The 17,542-nt window shown below is 38.9% G+C and overlaps 1 protein-coding gene across 5 annotated transcripts in view; it reads right to left on the reverse strand.

The window, feature by feature from the left end:
- Positions 1 to 17,542, reverse strand: part of MON2 (MON2 homolog, regulator of endosome-to-Golgi trafficking) — a 111,258-nt gene that overhangs the window by 1,753 nt on the left and 91,963 nt on the right. For all 5 annotated transcript variants that reach the window (XM_053555230.1, XM_053555231.1, XM_053555233.1 and 2 more), the window contains 4 exons: positions 13,462 to 13,522; positions 12,768 to 12,891; positions 7,472 to 7,679; positions 5,076 to 5,158 (listed from right to left, as the gene is read on the reverse strand). In XM_053555230.1, coding sequence (XP_053411205.1) covers positions 5,076 to 5,158; positions 7,472 to 7,679; positions 12,768 to 12,891; positions 13,462 to 13,522 — 476 coding nt within the window. The remainder of the gene's footprint in view (positions 1 to 5,075; positions 5,159 to 7,471; positions 7,680 to 12,767; positions 12,892 to 13,461; positions 13,523 to 17,542) is intronic.

The following is a 17,542-nucleotide window of genomic DNA, read 5'->3' on the forward strand; positions in this document are numbered from 1 at the left end:
CTCAATTCACTTCTTAGGGAAAAGTTCATGGTCAAGTAAGTGGCAGATGTTGCATCTCTCTCTCTGTTTGGAGACGAAAAGTGCATATTAATTACAGGCTTGCCGTAAAAGAACAGATTTCACTTCACCTGACCAAGGGTTTCCAGAATTAATTTGATTATGGCAATTTTCCCACCCAGTGTCTACTGACCATCACCCATCATTAATGTCCAGTCCTTTCTGTGTATCTTAGAAATGCTGAACTGTTCTTTTCCCAAACAGGGAAACCTCTTTCACTTGGGGTAGCTGTGGGAAGAAGAAAAGAGGCGTGGGGGTACTGAGTTTGGTGAGGGTGGGGAATGTCAGGAAAGATACTGTTCTGCTTTTGTCTGTCTGTTTATTAAGAATTCAAATCACATTTCAGTTGCAAAAGAATTCTGCTGCTTAACAGAAAAAAAAAAGTATTAAAACCACTGGTCTAAGAAGTTTCTAACAGTCTTCCCCAGTTGCCTTCTGTGACACTTCACACTAGTTATCTAAAAAAAGATAACACAGATTGACACCTGTCCAGGGTGTCCAGATGGGAAGTCAACTGACCACATGAATTTTTGGTTTATCACAGGAAAACGTAAAAATACATTAAAATAAAGCACAAAAGAAGCTTCCAATTCCTTAAACTATAATATATTTGTTTAAAAACCCACCATGCAACTTTGTGGAGACTTTGGCTTAACTATCAAAAAGAATGAAAAAGCTGTAGAAATTGACATGGAAAAATGTGCATGGGAGTCTGTTATGTGGGGAAAAAGGAACACAGGACATGAGGTATGATGTGGGTCACTGTGCACATTCATCTGTACACAGAACTGAGGGTTATCAGAACACGTGCTTTGTATTTACATAATAGACTGGAGGATCTACGAACTAATAAAAATGGTTGCCAATGGTAAGGTAAGAACTGGGCATAGAATAACGGAAAGAACATACTTTAAAAATTCCCCATATAACTTTTTATATATTTTGGATTTTTTTTTTTTTTATTTCGGCGCCTTATTCTGTTGCCAGGGCTAGAGTGCAATGGTGCCATCATAGCTCAGTGCAACCTCCAACTTCTGGGTTCAGGGAATCCTCCTGCCTCAGCCTGCTAAGTACCTGGGACTACAGGTGCATGCCCCCAAGATTGGATAACTTTAAATTGTTTTCTTGTAGGCTTAGCACCCGTAGCTCAGTGGTTAGGGCGCTGGCCACATGCAACGGGGCTGGTGGGTTCAAACCCGGCCCTGGCCTACTAAAACAACAACAACAACAAAAAAGCCAGGCATTGTGGTGGGTGCCTGTAGTCCCAGCTACTTGGGAGACTGAGGCAAAAGAATCACTTAAGCCCAAGAGTTTGAGGTTGCTGTGAGCTGTGATGCCATTGCAATCTACAGAGGGCAACATAGTGAGACTCTGTCTCAAAGAAAAGAAAAAAAGAATTTTTTTTTTTTTTTTGTAGAGACAGAGTCTTTAATACCTGGGCTCAAGTAATCTTCTCACTTGGCCTCCTAATGTGCTAGGATTATAGGCGTAAGCCACTGTGCGTGGTTATTTTTAGATTTCTGAGTCATGTATATGTACACTATCTATTTATAAATTTAAATAAAGTTCAAGTAAAATGATAGAAACAAAATCCCCGAAACAAAAAAGTCCAACAAATGCCTCTTTCCCTAAAACAAATAACGACAGTGCTACGGGTTTTGAGTACTGACTCTATACCTTGAATTCAGCCAGTCCCCTGAATTAGGCTTGGACTGGTTATGAGCAGTATGAGGCTGGGCATTCTTAAGTTACCTTGTTCATTCTGTTTTTTAATGAAGCTTATCAGTTCCTTCGAATAGGTTATAATATCACCATTATCTTGTATAGTTACACTCAATTTAAATTTTCACTTAACATGCCCAGAGGCATAACTGAAATTTGCCTACATAATTTTTAACATTGAGTTAGATCATTTATAATTATTACACTGCCCTATCCATGGCCCATGAGTTTTGTGAGTTTTCCTTTTTTTTCCCCCCTTTATATACATTCTGGTTAAATTCTTTTTTTTTTTTTAATTAAGAGTGGAAGTCTCACTATGTTGCCCAGGCTTGTCTTCAACTGCTGGGCTCAAATCATCCTCCTGCCTTGCCTCCTAAGTGGCTGGAATTATAGGCACGTGCCACCTTGCCCAGCTTCTGTTAATTCTTGACAGCTGCCTAAATATCACACAAAATCATGCAAGTCCTATCCATTTCAATATACTGGCTACATGTAGTGTATCCACAGCAATAACATGGAAAATAGGGCGTTTCCTGTTTATGTCTTAAGCATAGTATGTCTTTAAGAGTCAAATTTATCCTGTGACCTAATACAGATTTTACTGGTCTTTAAGAAGTTAGTGCATAAGCTCTCTCTCTGAAAAAATCAACCAGAACATTTGTTTTTTCTTTGTTTTGAGACAGAGTCTCAAGCTCTCGCACTGGGTAGAGTGCCATGGCGTCACAGCTCACAGCAACCTCAAACTCTTGGGCTTAAGCGATTCTCTTGCCTCAGCCTCCCAAGTAGCTGGGACTACAGGCGCCCACCACAATGCCCAGCTATTTTTTTGTTGCAGTTGTCATTGTTGTTTAGCTGGCCCAGGCCGGGTTCAAACCTGCCACCCTGGTGTATGTGGCTGGCGACCTACCCATGAGTTACGGGTGCCACCCAATCAGAACATTTTTTAATGAAAATCCAAGCCTGGAGCGGTGGCTCACGCCTATAATCCTAGCACTCTGGGAGGCCAACGCAGGTTGATTGCCTGAGCCCAGGAGTTCGAGACCAGCCTGAGCAGGAGCAAGATCACATCTCTACTGAATATAGAAAACTAGCCAGGCATGGTTAGTACTAGCGGATGCCTGTAATTCCAGCTACTTGGGAGGCTGGGATAAAAGAATCACTTGACAAGAGCCCAAGAGTTTGAGGTTGCTGTGAGCTATGACGCCAGAGCACTCTACCCAGGGCAACAAAGTGAGAATCTGTCTCAAAAAAGGAAGAAAAAAAAGAAAACCCAAATCTACTCCCTGATGGAATGAATTCAGGATCCTCCCCCAGGCTTTTTCCTAGACATTCCATCCCTCCCTTGGGTTGAATAAATACAAGTGTACTACTTCTTAGGATATAGTATAATACTCACCTTTTTAGGCCAAAGTACCAATGGGTGAATTTTAAAAGCAGATTTACTTCACTTATATTTGAAAGGAACAAATATCCTGACACTCATTTATCAGTGATTCACTGTAAATCTCTTTCTTTAAGTACTAGAAGTGATGCTACTTAAAGTGCCAGTCTGTCACAAAATGAGGAGCTTGTACCAGAATGCAAACGAACACACTTTCTTTTCACAAAAAAGAGAAGGAAGCTGAAAAAGAAAAGTCAGCGGGACCAGACAGTGTGTCCAGCAACAGTACTGATTTCCATCATGGTGCCAGCTCCTCATCTCGTTCCAGACCAGTAACAAACTCTAAGACCTGTGGTTGGTCCAGTATGCCACACTTTGAAAAGCACTGCTGTAGAGGATTCAAACTAGAAAAAATATGATTCAAAAAGCCTCTCAAGAATTTTACAATTTAAGGGAAGATGAGTCAGGTACCTGTGTAACTGTAATACAAATACGATACTTCAAGACAAAGGAGTACATAAAAGTACTATGAGTTCAATGAAAAGAGAAATGATTTACCTTTAAGAGACTAAAAACAGAGCTTAAAAGTGGGGTGGCTCTAGGCAGGAACATGAAACTCAGGGAAGACTTGAGAATTTTAGTTTGGTAGAAGAGTAGGTTGAATGAAATCTAGTGGGAAACACGGCATGAATAGATGGAGTCAGATTATAGTACTCTTTGCAATCCGGCAGGCAAACGAAAAGGATTGTTTTGTTTTGTTTTGAGGGGATGAAAAAATAAATGAGAAAGGCAATTCTTTGGAAAAATCATTTCTGGCAATAATGTAAAGAATGGATTGGACAAGAATGAGTAACAGAAAGTGGAAAACAAGTTGGCTGTGGTGGCTCACGCCTGGAATCCTAGCACTTGGGAAGTCGAGGTGGGTGCATTGCCTGAGTTCAGGAGTTGAAGACCAGCCTGAGCAAAGTGAGACCCTGTCTCAAAAAATAAATATAGGTCTTAGCACTTGGGAGGCCAAGGCAGGTGGATTGCCTGAGCTCACAAGTTTGGGACAAGCCTGAGCCAGAGAGAGACACTGTCTCTAAAAATAGCCAGGCGCTGTGGCCGGGGCTTGTAGTCCCAGCTACTTGGGAGGCTGAGGCAAAAGGATCACTTGAGCCCAAGAATCTTAGGCTGCTGTGAGCTGTGACACCACAGCACTCTACCAAGGTAGACAAAGTGAGACTGGATCTCAAAAAAAAAAAGAAAAAACAAATAAGAACTATAAAAAAGTTCAAAGACATTTATATAGCTTATATCTAGAAAGTAAATCAGCATAAATAGAAGATAAAAGTCCCCCCCATAAATCAATGATCTTCTATGTTAAAAATGAGATATGAATTGTTCATGCAATACCCTGAATTCAGACCAATTTAAAGAGTCAGCTAAACTGCTACATAAAAAATTAAAACATTACAAATTAATTTTACTTAATTGACATTTTTTTTGAGACAGAGTCTCACTATGTTGCCCTTGGTAGAGTACCGTGGCGTCATAGCTCACAGCAACTTTAAACTCTCGGGCTTAAGTGATTCTGTTGCCTCAGTCTCCCAAGTAGCTGGGACCACAGGCACCTACCACAACGCCCAGCTATTCTGTTGGGCATTTGTTATTGTTGTTGATTTAGCAGGCCAGGGCCAGGTTCGAACCCGCCAACTTTGGAATATGTGGTGGGAGCCCTACCCACTGAGCTACGGGCACCGCCTACTTAGTTGACATTTTAATGGACTTGAAGCTTTCTTGTCAGGAGAATAGAGAAAAGAAAGTCTGCTGCCTACCATGTTTCTAAAATTTAGCTCATTTAATAGAACCAGAAGTGTCCATCACAAATAGCTCATAAACATGGGTTAGAACGAATGAGTTTCTAAGCGCTCACCATTCTCAGGCTGAGTTTTCTTCAGGGAATCGATGAGAGTACTCACTGCTTTTAAAACAAATATGATTTCTGTTACTTGCTGCCTAAAAAAATGATGGGAAATTATTTCCATTAAGATTTTCAAATATGCCATGTGTTTTTTTAAACTAGGTTTGTACAAATAGATGTACGTTGGAAGGATACTAAACATGATAAAATGTAAAGTTAATGTAAGGTTTAAATTCTTACAAAAGTAAAAATCATTTTATTAATAAGTACTTTAGTGTACAAACTAGATTTATAGTTCTTACTATTAGTTATTAATTAAAAAGGAGAAATGCAATCTACTTGTACAAATCTAAATTTATTTGGAAGGTATTTCATGTAACTACTTAAAATTAAAACATTTTAAAATACATACTTTTAAAATTTCTACACAAAAGCACCCACTAATTAAAGAGATTTGCCAAAGTATTTTTAAATGGGAACAAAGACTACTAATACCACCTGGCACGTATTTTACTGTGCTGTTAAAAGTACATTCAAAATTACAATGGTACTTACTTAACTTTCTTTCTTTTTTTTTTTTTTTTTGCAGTTTTTGGCCGGGGCTGGGTTTGAACCTACCACCTCCGGTATATGGGGCCGGTGCCCTATAAATCCTTTGAGCCATAGGTGCTGCCCTACTTATTTAACTTTCTAACATTACAAACAAGAAACGTGTTCAAAAACAATCCTAAGGTGACACTATCTGGAGATGTCAGCAATGAAGAAGGAACTTGGAATAAAGGATCAGCCAGGGTAGCTTGATATGAAGCCCCTCTGCTCTGCAGGGCTCTCTCCCCCACCCGGTCCTTGGTGGGAATCTGTACTACCATTCTATACACAGAACTTTTTAATACTATGACAGTATTCTATTTCAAGCCTTCTTTTTGTTTTGTTTTGAGGGGATGAAAAATAAATGTAAGCACAGAAACATTTCATTGTGTCACAATGTAGCTTTTTAGAAAACAATTTAATGATACTGCAACAAACATATAATGCAATATAATTTCAGAGGACAATTATTAATAGGGCTCAATTTAAAGGCAGTAGTTAAAAAGAAAATACCTAAAACATAAAAAAGAAGTTGCTTTCTGAAGTCAAACAATGTTATAATAAATTATCTAATAAATAATATTACATTCAAAGCAACTTTATTACTGTATTTCCTAGCATATTTCAGAAAGCAATTTTGATTAACGAATTTTCAACCATGCCCATAACCAAATTACTAATATATATCTTTGGAATGTTTTTGTACATAAGTTTAAATATGAGAAATTATAATTTGTGTTCTAGAAATTCAAAATACACTGGATCTTAAAAGATGAACTACACATGGCTAATAAGCACTTGTAATTAAAAAAAGACAAACTACTATGCAACTTTTTCATTCATCAAATTAGAAAAAGATAAAAATGATAAATTAGCAAATAATTTTAAAATGTTAAAAATTGAGAAAAGGGGTACTGATACATACTCCTGGAAGAATGTAAATTGGCACAAATCTCTGGTAGGCAATTTAGTAACATATATCAAAAGCTTTACAACATCTGTATCTTCTGATAGATCAATTCCAACTCCACAAATCTACTTGAGTAAATAAGAATGTGCACAAGGTCTAAGGGCAGTGACCTGCCTCTCCAATACTGCCTGACGAGATGGGAACGAAAATGATGTTCTTTCCTGACTTTGAAAATGGTCTTCTTATGTTATTTTTTGTTTCTTTCCTTTACTTCTTTTCCTCCAACTTTAATTTCCACATTAAAAAAACAGAACTGCACCTGAACTCTAATTTATGACTGCAGGCTTTGATCAAGCCTTGTTCACAGCCCAACCATGATGAGCCTGGCGTACCAGGAAGGTCTAGAGCGCCTTCCACCGACACAGCACGGGCAGATCAATCGGTGTAGTTCCTAGGGCTTAATTAAGCTGATTAGGTGAAAAGAAGAACTAAGATATGGCTCAGAAGTAGAGGAAACCCAGCAATGACCGCAAAGATGTCCCTCAAATGTGGTTTATCTGTGATTTTTACTCTACAGAAATAGCATCATGTACTCGTACCGATCCATACATCCTCACTTGAAGACGTATTTTGGAATTCAAAAATTTTTTGAGACTCAGAAAGGTTATTTGGTACATATATTTGTATGACAGAGGTTATTACTTAACCTTCATGAAGAGTCTGAAAAAGCACCTTGTTAATAAACACCTTAATATGTCTGCAGCAAAACTGATGAATATTTATAAAGTACAGGATATATAAAAGTATGAACAAACTCAGGTTAGTTCAGATCATTTATGAAAACATTTGCTTTTCAGAGTGTTGTTATTAATAATTATGACATTAGTGCATAATAAAATAAAATATATACCTTGGAAGAGGGCATTTGCCACTTAATCTTTCATCTTCTATGTAGTGATGTAGTACATCTTGGGACCTTTTTAAAAGCACTGAGAGTGCCATTCTTGAGATGTAGCCTTCTTGAGGTGTTGTGACTTTATTACTGAAGGAAAACTGAAGCAATGTTTCAAAACACATTTTAGAAAATTCCTCTCTCAAACGAATATCAATCTCTGCTTCTGTAAAATTAATAATTTTTGATGATTAATAAAAGTTAAATCAATGCAAGTTAATGATAACAACTCTTAGCAAACTCAGAAATTCTCCAATCTAATGAAAGGCATCTGTCAAGAACCTATAGCTAACAGCATACACACAGGGAAATTGTATGTTACACATGTATGTGTTTATGTGTGGCTCTCTCGCATTCTGTTAATGTGTATTTTATATACATATCTATACACTATATACATATACACACACACACACACACACACATATATGTGAGAGAGAAACAATTTTTTTCCCTCACGAAATCAAAACAAGGCAATACTGTGTACCCTCAACACTTGGACATTTTTCTTGTCTCGGTCTTTTCATTAACAGCACTATAAAATGCACCTGGCAATGGTTTTCCACATGGTCAAACCTGCACTCATCTCCCCCACTGGCCCCTCTAGTGTAAGGCCCTTTCGGGAACAGGCCCTCTGCTTGGACCTGCGCTCGGTGCTCTGTCTGGCTCTACCTGGAGCTACCTGGGGACTGTTTACATTCTCTTTTGTGTTGGAGCCTACTTCCCAGATCTTAGGCCTCCTCTTTTCTTGGGTAACACCTTTATGTTCATGAAGCATATCCTGAAGTAGCTTCCTAAGAAGGAATAAATGGGAAGTACAATTTCTGAGAACTTATACTTCTGAAAATGTCATTATTTGCTGTGGTACTCAAAGTATGGTTCCTAACAGCATCAGCATCACCAGAGAACTTGCTAGAAATGTGAATTCTAATGCCCCACCTGGTCTTACTGAATCAGAAACTCTGATTATGATGTATGCTGAAATTTGAGAATTACTGTTCTACACTCACACAAAGCCAACAGTGTGCCTGGGCATGAAGCTCCCTGTGAGAAATTCTTCCCATCTGAAGCCCTCACACTGATGCTTCCCTGTCTTCGGCATCCCATACTGCTAAATGTTGTTTGATAACAGCTCTTTTGTGTTTTTTTCTTTCTGAAATCTTTTAGGATCATCTCCTTACCCCAGGTATTCTGATACTTCATGATGATGTGCCTTAGTGTGGGTCTTTTTTCTTTTACTGCTCTAGGTACTGAATGAACATGTTTATTTTTTTAATTTATTTTACTGAGACAGAGTCTCACTTTGTCTTCCTGGGTAGGGTGCCATGGTGTCATAGCTCATAGCAACCTCAAACTCCTGGGCTCAAGTGGTTCTCCTGCGTCAGCCTCCCAAGTAGCTGGGAGTACAGGTGCCTGCCACAACGCCCAGCTAGTTTTTCTATTTTTAGTAGTGACGGGGTCTCACTCTTACTCAGGCTGGTCTCAAAATCCTGAGCTCAGGCAATCCGCCTGTCTCGGCCTCCCAGACTGCTGGGACTACAGGCATGAGCCACCGTGCCTGGCCCGAGTGAACATTTTTAATCTGGAGGTTATTTCTTCAGTTCCTTAGTTTATTGCTTTGAGAATTTCCTCTCCTAAATTGTCTTTGTTCTCTCTTTCTGGAAGGCTTTTATCAAATGTTAGGCTCCCTGGATCCACTTCATTTCTCTCCTTGTATTTTCCACATTTTTTTTTCTATTTACCAAACTGTTTCCTTAATGTGTTCTTCCAACCCTTCTTTGAACTTGCTATTTCAGACATCACATTTTAGTTTTCTACAAGTTCTTTCTTGTCCTTATTGTTCTGTTTTCATAGCATTTTTTCTATAAAAACTTTTTGTTTCTTGGGTGTAAAATCTTTTATCTCTCTAAACATCCAATTATAATTTTGGTTTTATGCTTTCTATGGTTCTGCATTTTATCTGTTTCTGCCCAGTTTCTTTTACTCTCTTTTTAAAAATGTCTGTGAGGTTCAGCTGTCAGATCACAGCTCAAGTGTGGAGAAGCCGTGACCACTGGAACCCGTGTGTTTACAGCCTTGCTTAGCAGGCAGGACTCTATATGTGCATGTGGAAGGCAGCTTCAAGCTGGTGCTGAGAAGACGTCTGTGATCTTTCTTGTCTTTGTACAGAGATCTTATTAGAAAAACCACCAGAAAAGCATAACTGGTAACTCAGTAGCTCTTGTTCACCTCAGGATATTCTTACCTAATTTTGAATATTGTTCTCAATATATATTTTATAAAAATTATCTAGAAATTATTATATACTCTAAAATAAAAAGTTGGCTACATTAAAACAAACGGGCTTTAAAATTTTTTCTCTGAGATTCTCAGGTCTGTTAAATTTTATCATTTAAAAACTGGCATAGGCTCAGCATCAATCGCTCAGTGGTTAGGGCACCGGCCAAAACGCAGGGGTTGGGTGGGTTCAAACCTGGCCCAGGCCTGCTAAACAAGGACAACAACAACAACAACAAAAATAGCCAGGCATTGTGGCAGGTGCCTGTAGTCCCAGCTACTTGGGAAGCTGAGGCAAGAGACTCGCTTAAGCCCAAGAGTTGAAGGTTGCTCTGAGCTGTGAAGCCACAGCACTCTACCGAGGGTGACATAATAAGACTCTGTCTCAAAGAAAAAAAAAAAAAGGTAAGAAGAAAAAGAAATTGGCCTAGAAGAAATAGTTTATGAAGTAAGGATGAGAGACATCTAGTGGTCAAACTGTGCACATAAATGCTCTTTAAACTGCTCAGCATAAAATAATGGAAGCTAATCCAGTAAATTCTGAGTATTAAAAATAAGCATGGGATGAATTTATAATTTCTTAATCTTCTCACAGAAAAAACTGCATTATGATGCACAACTTCATTTAAGACTTGACCTCAGGTTTAGAAAAAGAATAGTAAAAAGCAACTTAGGTATCAGTTCCCAATAAAGGCCGCATGATATAATAAAAAGCATGTAGTTCTTTTTAAGTATGAATCTGGCCTCTAGCCTTAAGATCGTGAACAATTTTTCACCCTTTCTAAACCATTTCTTTTTGTGTAATGTAGTGGTAACTATCCTGATAGAAATGTGAGGAATGAGGTAACATTCTAGCATACTGTGCACATAGTTGGCATTCACTAAATGTTAGTTCCTTTAACAAATGCTAACCCTCATTATTTATTTATTTATTTAGCGACAGAGTCTCACTCTATCACCCTCCTAGAGTGCCGTGGGGTCATCATAGCTCACTTCAACCTCAAACTCCTGGGATTAAGCGATCCTCCTACCTCAGCCTCCCAAGTAGCTGGGACTACAGCTGACTACCACAACATCCAGCTAGTTTTTCTATTTTTAGTAGAGAATCTTTTTTTTGAGACAAAGTCTCACACTTTGTCACCTTTGGTAGAGTGCCACAGTGTCACAGCTCACAGGAACCTCAAACTCTTGGGCTCAAGTGATTCTCTGGCCTCAGCCTCCCAAGTAACTGGGACTATAGGTGCCTGCCACAATGCCCAGGTCTTTTTTTTTGCAGTTTTTGGCTGGGGCTAGGTTTGAACCCACCACCTCTGGCATATGGGGCTGGTGCCCTACTCCTTTGAGCCACAGGCACCACCCATGCCCAGCTATTTTTAGAGAAGAGGTCTCACTCTGGCTCAGGCTGGTCTCCAACTTGTGAGCTCAGGCAATCCACCCACCTCGGCTCCCAGACTGCTAGGATTACAGGCATGAGCCACTGTGCTGGCCTACCCAAGAGTCTTAATCTTGCTTAGGCTGGTCTCAAACTCCTGAGCTCAAAGGATCCTCCTGCCTCAGCCTCCCAGAGGGCTGGAATTATGGGAGTGAGCCATTGCGCCCAGCCTCATTATTTCTTTAATAGACTAATTGCAGGCAGAATGGGGAGTGAAGATCCCATTCTTGGTAAGGGAAAACACTCCCAGAAAAATGGGAAAACAGAGAAATAAGCTGAGCAAGGCAGAATAAGAACAGGTTAGCTAGTTTACTTTTAAACCAGCTGCTAAATTCCTTATCTGAATAGTTCCTGCTTCTCCTGGAAGCCTGGCCTGTAGGGAATACAGCTTACAAACACCCTGCTGGGTCTGTAAATAATCCAAAGAAATCACGGCTGCAGAGAAAGTTGCTAGGCCTGGAAAGAAATATTAACCAGGCCATTTCCTGCCCAGTCAACAAAGCAAATACCCACTGTGGGGATTTGTATTTGAAAAGGGCAGAGATCAAGGTAACAGCCTGAGCCCTGAAATGTGGGGAGGAGGGCTTGTGTACCCCCTTATCAAAGAGGAAGATGCCTCTGGGTGGAGGTCAGAGGAGAATTCTTCTGCTCCACTGATTCTTCTGAGGAGACTGACACCCTCGCATCTGCTCCACACTCAATCAGTGAGGATCAGCTTCTGCAGGAATCTGTGTGTGTGACCCAGACAGGAGGCTGCCCCCACACAAGGCTCAGGGTTCAGATTTCTCAAGGCTGCTCAGACCCTTCAAGTTAATGATTATAGATAGAATGAAAGCTGACATGCTTACTCAGAGAAACTGCTGATGTTTTTGTTCCCTTCCTCAGCTTACCCTTTGGGCTAAAAGAGATAATAGCTTTCGATTTAAGCTGAGTGGAACAAACACTCAGGGTCCACAAGCTAGCGCTGGTCCCCTGTGTTTCCACCTTTGAAAACTCTATTCTGCGTGTCCTGTCTCTTTATCTCTCCCCACTTCTAACCTTACTTTTTATTCAGTCGGCACCAGCTCCACAGGTCTTAAAGGACCCTGCCCTCAGGACAGGACCCCAGTGCTAACTTTGTAATTTATAGTCCTGAGAGCTGGGTATTAATATCTTCATTTTAAAGATTACAAAACTGTGACTCACAGAAGTCAACCAGCTGAAGCAGCAGAAGACACATTCGCTGCTTCCCATGTTCCGCTGCCTTTCAAAATTGATGACTCCCAAACCTGGGAGCCTGTGTCCACCTGCAGTGATGTCCCAGGTCCCACAGAGCGCCTTTCAGTTTAACTCATCAGTGTGTAAACATGACTGCCCATATCCAAAGAATAGTCACAACACGTTCCCCTCATAAAGTTTGACGTTCTATGTTTCATCCCTAAAAATGTCCTTACCCATCTCCAGTTTTACATTTACCACAGAGTAGATTAAATAAATCTATTTTCAATTTCTTTAAAAGTACTTCATACTTTCTAATCAATTAAAAAAGTCATTAAAATAACAAACCTGTGAATGAAGATGACTGAGAATGTATTGAGCCCTTGTTGAGCATGGTCATTATCTGACCAACAAATTCCTTAGGAATGAAGTTGGCATAAGGCAGTATCTCAGTGCTGATGAGTTGAACTACCTGGAACAGAAGGGTACATTCAAATGCTCGTTCTGTGCTTGAAAGAGGTTGACTGATTCAAGCCATAATTTCTAGAGTAAAATTAAAATTAGATTTTAAGAGAAAATCAGTTAAAGAATCCACTTTGACAGCAGTACACGCACATTTTAAAGTTAATACACAAAAGGGTGGCTACCAGTCTGCTTCCCTCATCTGTCAAAGTAAGTCCTTTTGAACTACTGTTTAGGGAGTTTCAAAGGCAGTATGTACAGCTGGTTAAATACGGATAATTCCAAACAACAAACATACTGATCAGTTTGGACCACAGACCATTCTCAAATATGTGCTCCCTGACTGATGGACTTATCCTTCCTAACAGGCGGGACGCACAAACGATGAGGCCCTAACAGACCCAAGGGAGTCACTGTGAAAAGGTCAGTGCCTTTAAAAATCAACATTTAACTTCCACAAGGTTTAATGCTTTTAGGTTCAATCTTAACCTATTATTCTTTTAGCTAACTTACAGTTTTCACGTTTCTTCTTTGCTTTTAATAAATGGTCACAAGAAAATGTTTTAAATAGTTTCCTCACCTCAACATCAATACTTTCGTTTCTTTGAAACTCTTGAATAGAGAGATTATCTGGAGGTATGCTAAAAAACAAACAAAAAAACAATTGATTTTTAAAGGTAAAATATTCCCTGAAAATATAAACAAAAAGTAAATAGTATTCAAATGACAAAAAATTATATTTTCTTACCTAGGTTGGGACATTATTTTTTATTTAAAAGAATATTTTCAATTAAAGTCATTAGTTTAAATGACTAAGCTAACTACAAACACGATACTCTAATCACAAAAACACTTGGCCCAATCCTTAACTAAATAAAATCTGTAGAACTACACTTCAATACTATGAATAAAAAAAAAAAAAGAAAAGGTAGAGGTATTATATCATATATATCATACCACTGTGGCAAAAATTACCATTGTGATGATACTTGAATTCATTTATGTTGGTTGTGATTTAAGAGAGCCTTAGTCAAGCTGAATTATTCACTCAGAGAGGGGCCATTAATCATTAATTTACAATAAATACAACGCATTAAAGATTTTTACAATAAAGATAGAAGACATCTTCAAAGAAGAGGATGGATTCAGATTTTCTAAAACAAAAATTTATTCCAGCAAGAGCCAAGGAAATAAACAGTTCTGAGAGAACCGAGGTGGATTCCAGATGCTATAACTCATAATAAGAACAAAGAGTCAAATGACCATCGACTTATTAAACAGTAAAGTATTAAGTATTTTAAAATAGCTGAGAGTGAGGTGGTAATTCTCACAATAATGACAGCTAATCTGAGAGAGCCAGCCATGTGGTTAGAGCTTCATTTGACTCGTCTCCTATGACCCACAGCAGTGCCCAGGTAGTAATTATCACGCAGTAACAGAGCAGCTGAGGGCAGAATCAGAATGGCTCACAGCATGCCAACGACACACCACGAGCAAATGCTTGGCCACAGCTTGAACCCAAACTTACCTGATATTTGAATCTACATTATTCTCTTGAGCCTACATTATTCTCTTTAATGTTGTTGATATAAAAATAATACGAACACATTCGAGTTGAGAGGTATAATACGTGATTTTATATGCAGTAGGGTACCAGCCCCTGGCTGGCTTGATTGAGATATTCTTCATTCAACAAATGTCTCCTGAGTTCCAACCACTTTGCATCAGGTACTGTATTCTTGGTGTTCGAGATCCAGCAGTGAACAAAATGGACTCAGTTCATGTTTACAAAACTTACATTTTGGGGTCCACACCCTAGACTAATCACAATCTGGTTACAGGAACTAGAGGAAAAAATTTACAGACATGTACCCAAACCTAAACCAGTGTAGGGATTTCACTACCACTCTCAAATAGCTTCACAGATACATCTGTGTCTCTACAGATAAAAGTTATGTTTAATTTCAATTTATAACCAAGTAATTTGTTTAGTAATATTAAAAGATTTGTGAGGTTGATGGAGGTAACTAGTAATGGGCTGATTATTAACAAAAAATAAATGAAAATCTTATTAGGAACATACACTAATAATATTACTTGGGTCATGTATCAGAAACACTGGGCTGGATTGTTAAAATGTCTTATGATGAAGGAAGAGAAGAGAATAAAAACTAAAAGCCGAGAGGCTCACTCCTTCCAGCGCCAATGACCCACAAATCAAGAAATTGTTCAATTGTGTACAGGCTGAGTACCCTGATGCCGGGCCCCAAACTAACGGTATTTTATATTTTACTTTTTTTTTTTACACTTTCCTTATCTCATTACTTTATTGACAGGATCTCTCTCTGTTGCCCAGACAGGAGGGTGGTACCATGACCACAGCTCACAGCAACCTCGAATGCCTCTGCTCAGGGGACTCTCTGGCCTCCAGGTGCATGCCACCACACCTGGCTACTTTCATGGGTTGATTATAGAGATGGGGTCTCCGTATGTTGCTCATGCTGATCTTGAACTTCTAGGCTCAACCAATCCTCCCACCTCAGCCTTCCCAAGAGCTGAGATTACAGACATGAACCACTCCACCTGGCCTATTTATTTTAATTTATACTTAGTATTCTTACAGAATCATATTAAAAAAATACTGGTTGAGCTTTAGAAAATGGTGATGATTTTTTTTTTCTTTTTTTTTATTGTTGGGGATTCATTGAGAAAATGGTGATGATTAACAGAATTTACCAATAAATTGTAAGGGGAGATGGTAAATAGCTACAAATGGGCCACACAAGATCTTTAAATTCTCCGTGTTTGAAAAGTGTATAAGTAATTTGAAAAATCCTTTTCATTAATTTTTATTTAAAAATAGCCTTCAAAATGACAAGTTATTGGTATTTTTTGTCAGTTCTCTCTGTATATTAAAAATGTTTCTATTGTGCTATAACTTACACTAAATTCACCCTTTTAAAGTAATCACTTTAGTGCACTTTAGTATATTCATAAAGTTGTACAACCATCACCATTTACAATTCCAGAATATTTTCATCACACCCAAAAGGTACCGTGTACCCATCAGCAGCTGCTCCCCATTGCCCCCTCCCCTCACCCCTAGGAACTGTGACTATTTCCTGCCTGCATGGATTTCTCTATTCCGGCTCATCCCATACGTGACATTGCACAGCACACGCCCGTGCACCTGCTTGCTACACTTCATGAGCTGTTGCCCATCTGCGTCTAGCCAGGCTCAGTTTTGCATTCTTTTTCCTGACTGAATAATTTTCCATTGTTTAGATGTACCATATTTAATTCATCAGCTGATCGACATTTGGATTGTGTTCATTTTTTTGGCTATTATGAATAATGCTGTAATGAACATTAACATACAATTTTTTTTAAATGTACAAGGTTTTGTGCAGACATGTGCTTTTAACTCTTTTCAGTAGTACTTATTAAATTTTTTTTTTTTGAGACAAAGTCTCACTTAGCGTCCTTATCCACCATGCTCGCTGCTTCTGAAGCAATACATTTACAACATACCCAACATATTCATGGGCAAAAAATTTAAATTAAATAATACTACGACTATAGTAAAATTATATAAAATTTGAAATACTATATTATTAGGCCTTTGGTTCCAGTGTTTACTTTGCTGTGTAAAAAAAGCATATAAAAATCTAAATTTAATAAAATAAGGACAAAATCTGCAAAATGAAGAATGTTTAATAAGAAACTAGAGAATAAGGAAGATGGCAGAAAGATTCAGCTATAGAAAAAAAATCCTTTTTTTTTTTTTTTTTTTTTTGAGACAGAGTCTCACTTTGTCGCCCTGAATAGAGTGCTGTGGCATCACAGTGCACAGTAAACTCCAACTCTTGGGCTCAAGTGATTTTCTTGCCTCAAGCTCCCAAGTAGCTGGGACTACAGGCACCTGCCACAACGCCCAGCTATTTTTAGAGATGGGGGTCTCGCTCTGGCTCAGGCTGGTCTTGAACTCCTGAACTTAAGCAATTCATCCGCCTCGGCCTCCCAGAGATCTGGGATTACAGGCGGGAGCCACTGTGCCCAGCCAGGAAAAGAAATTCTTAACGAAGTTTCACTTAAAACAAGAAAACAAAGAAAGCCCAAAATACTTGTTACCAGTTTGTTAATAGAGGCATCATGCATATACAGACAGGTAATAAGGAAAGAAAAAGAATAAGGTTGAATTTCTTTATATTTGAGTTAACAGTGATTTGGGCTCTTAAGTCCACAAATGAACTCAAATTTTCAGGGTTACTTTAATGCAAGGGCAGTGCCCGTAGCTCAGTGGGTAGGGCGCCAGACATATACACTGAGGCTGGCGGGGTCGAACCTGGCCTGGGCCAGCTAAACAATGAAAACTGCAACCAAAAAAAATAGCCGGGTGTTGTGGTGGGCACCTATAGTCCCAGCTACTTGGGAGGCTGAGGCAAGAAAATTGCTCAAGCGCAAAAGTTTGAGGCTGCTGTGGGCTGTGACGCTATGGCATTCTACCAAGGGCAATGTAGTGAGACTCTGTCTCAAAAAAAAAAAAAAAAAAAAAGAGAGAGAGAAAATAAATAAAGATGAAAGCGAAACTTGTCTGGGTATGGTTTGCTAAGTACCTACAATTTTTCCTCTAAATATAAAGACTAAGCTTGCTGGGCAGT

Source organism: Nycticebus coucang, chromosome 12 (assembly GCF_027406575.1).
Source record: "Nycticebus coucang isolate mNycCou1 chromosome 12, mNycCou1.pri, whole genome shotgun sequence".
In the NCBI taxonomy this organism is placed as follows: domain Eukaryota; kingdom Metazoa; phylum Chordata; class Mammalia; order Primates; family Lorisidae; genus Nycticebus; species Nycticebus coucang.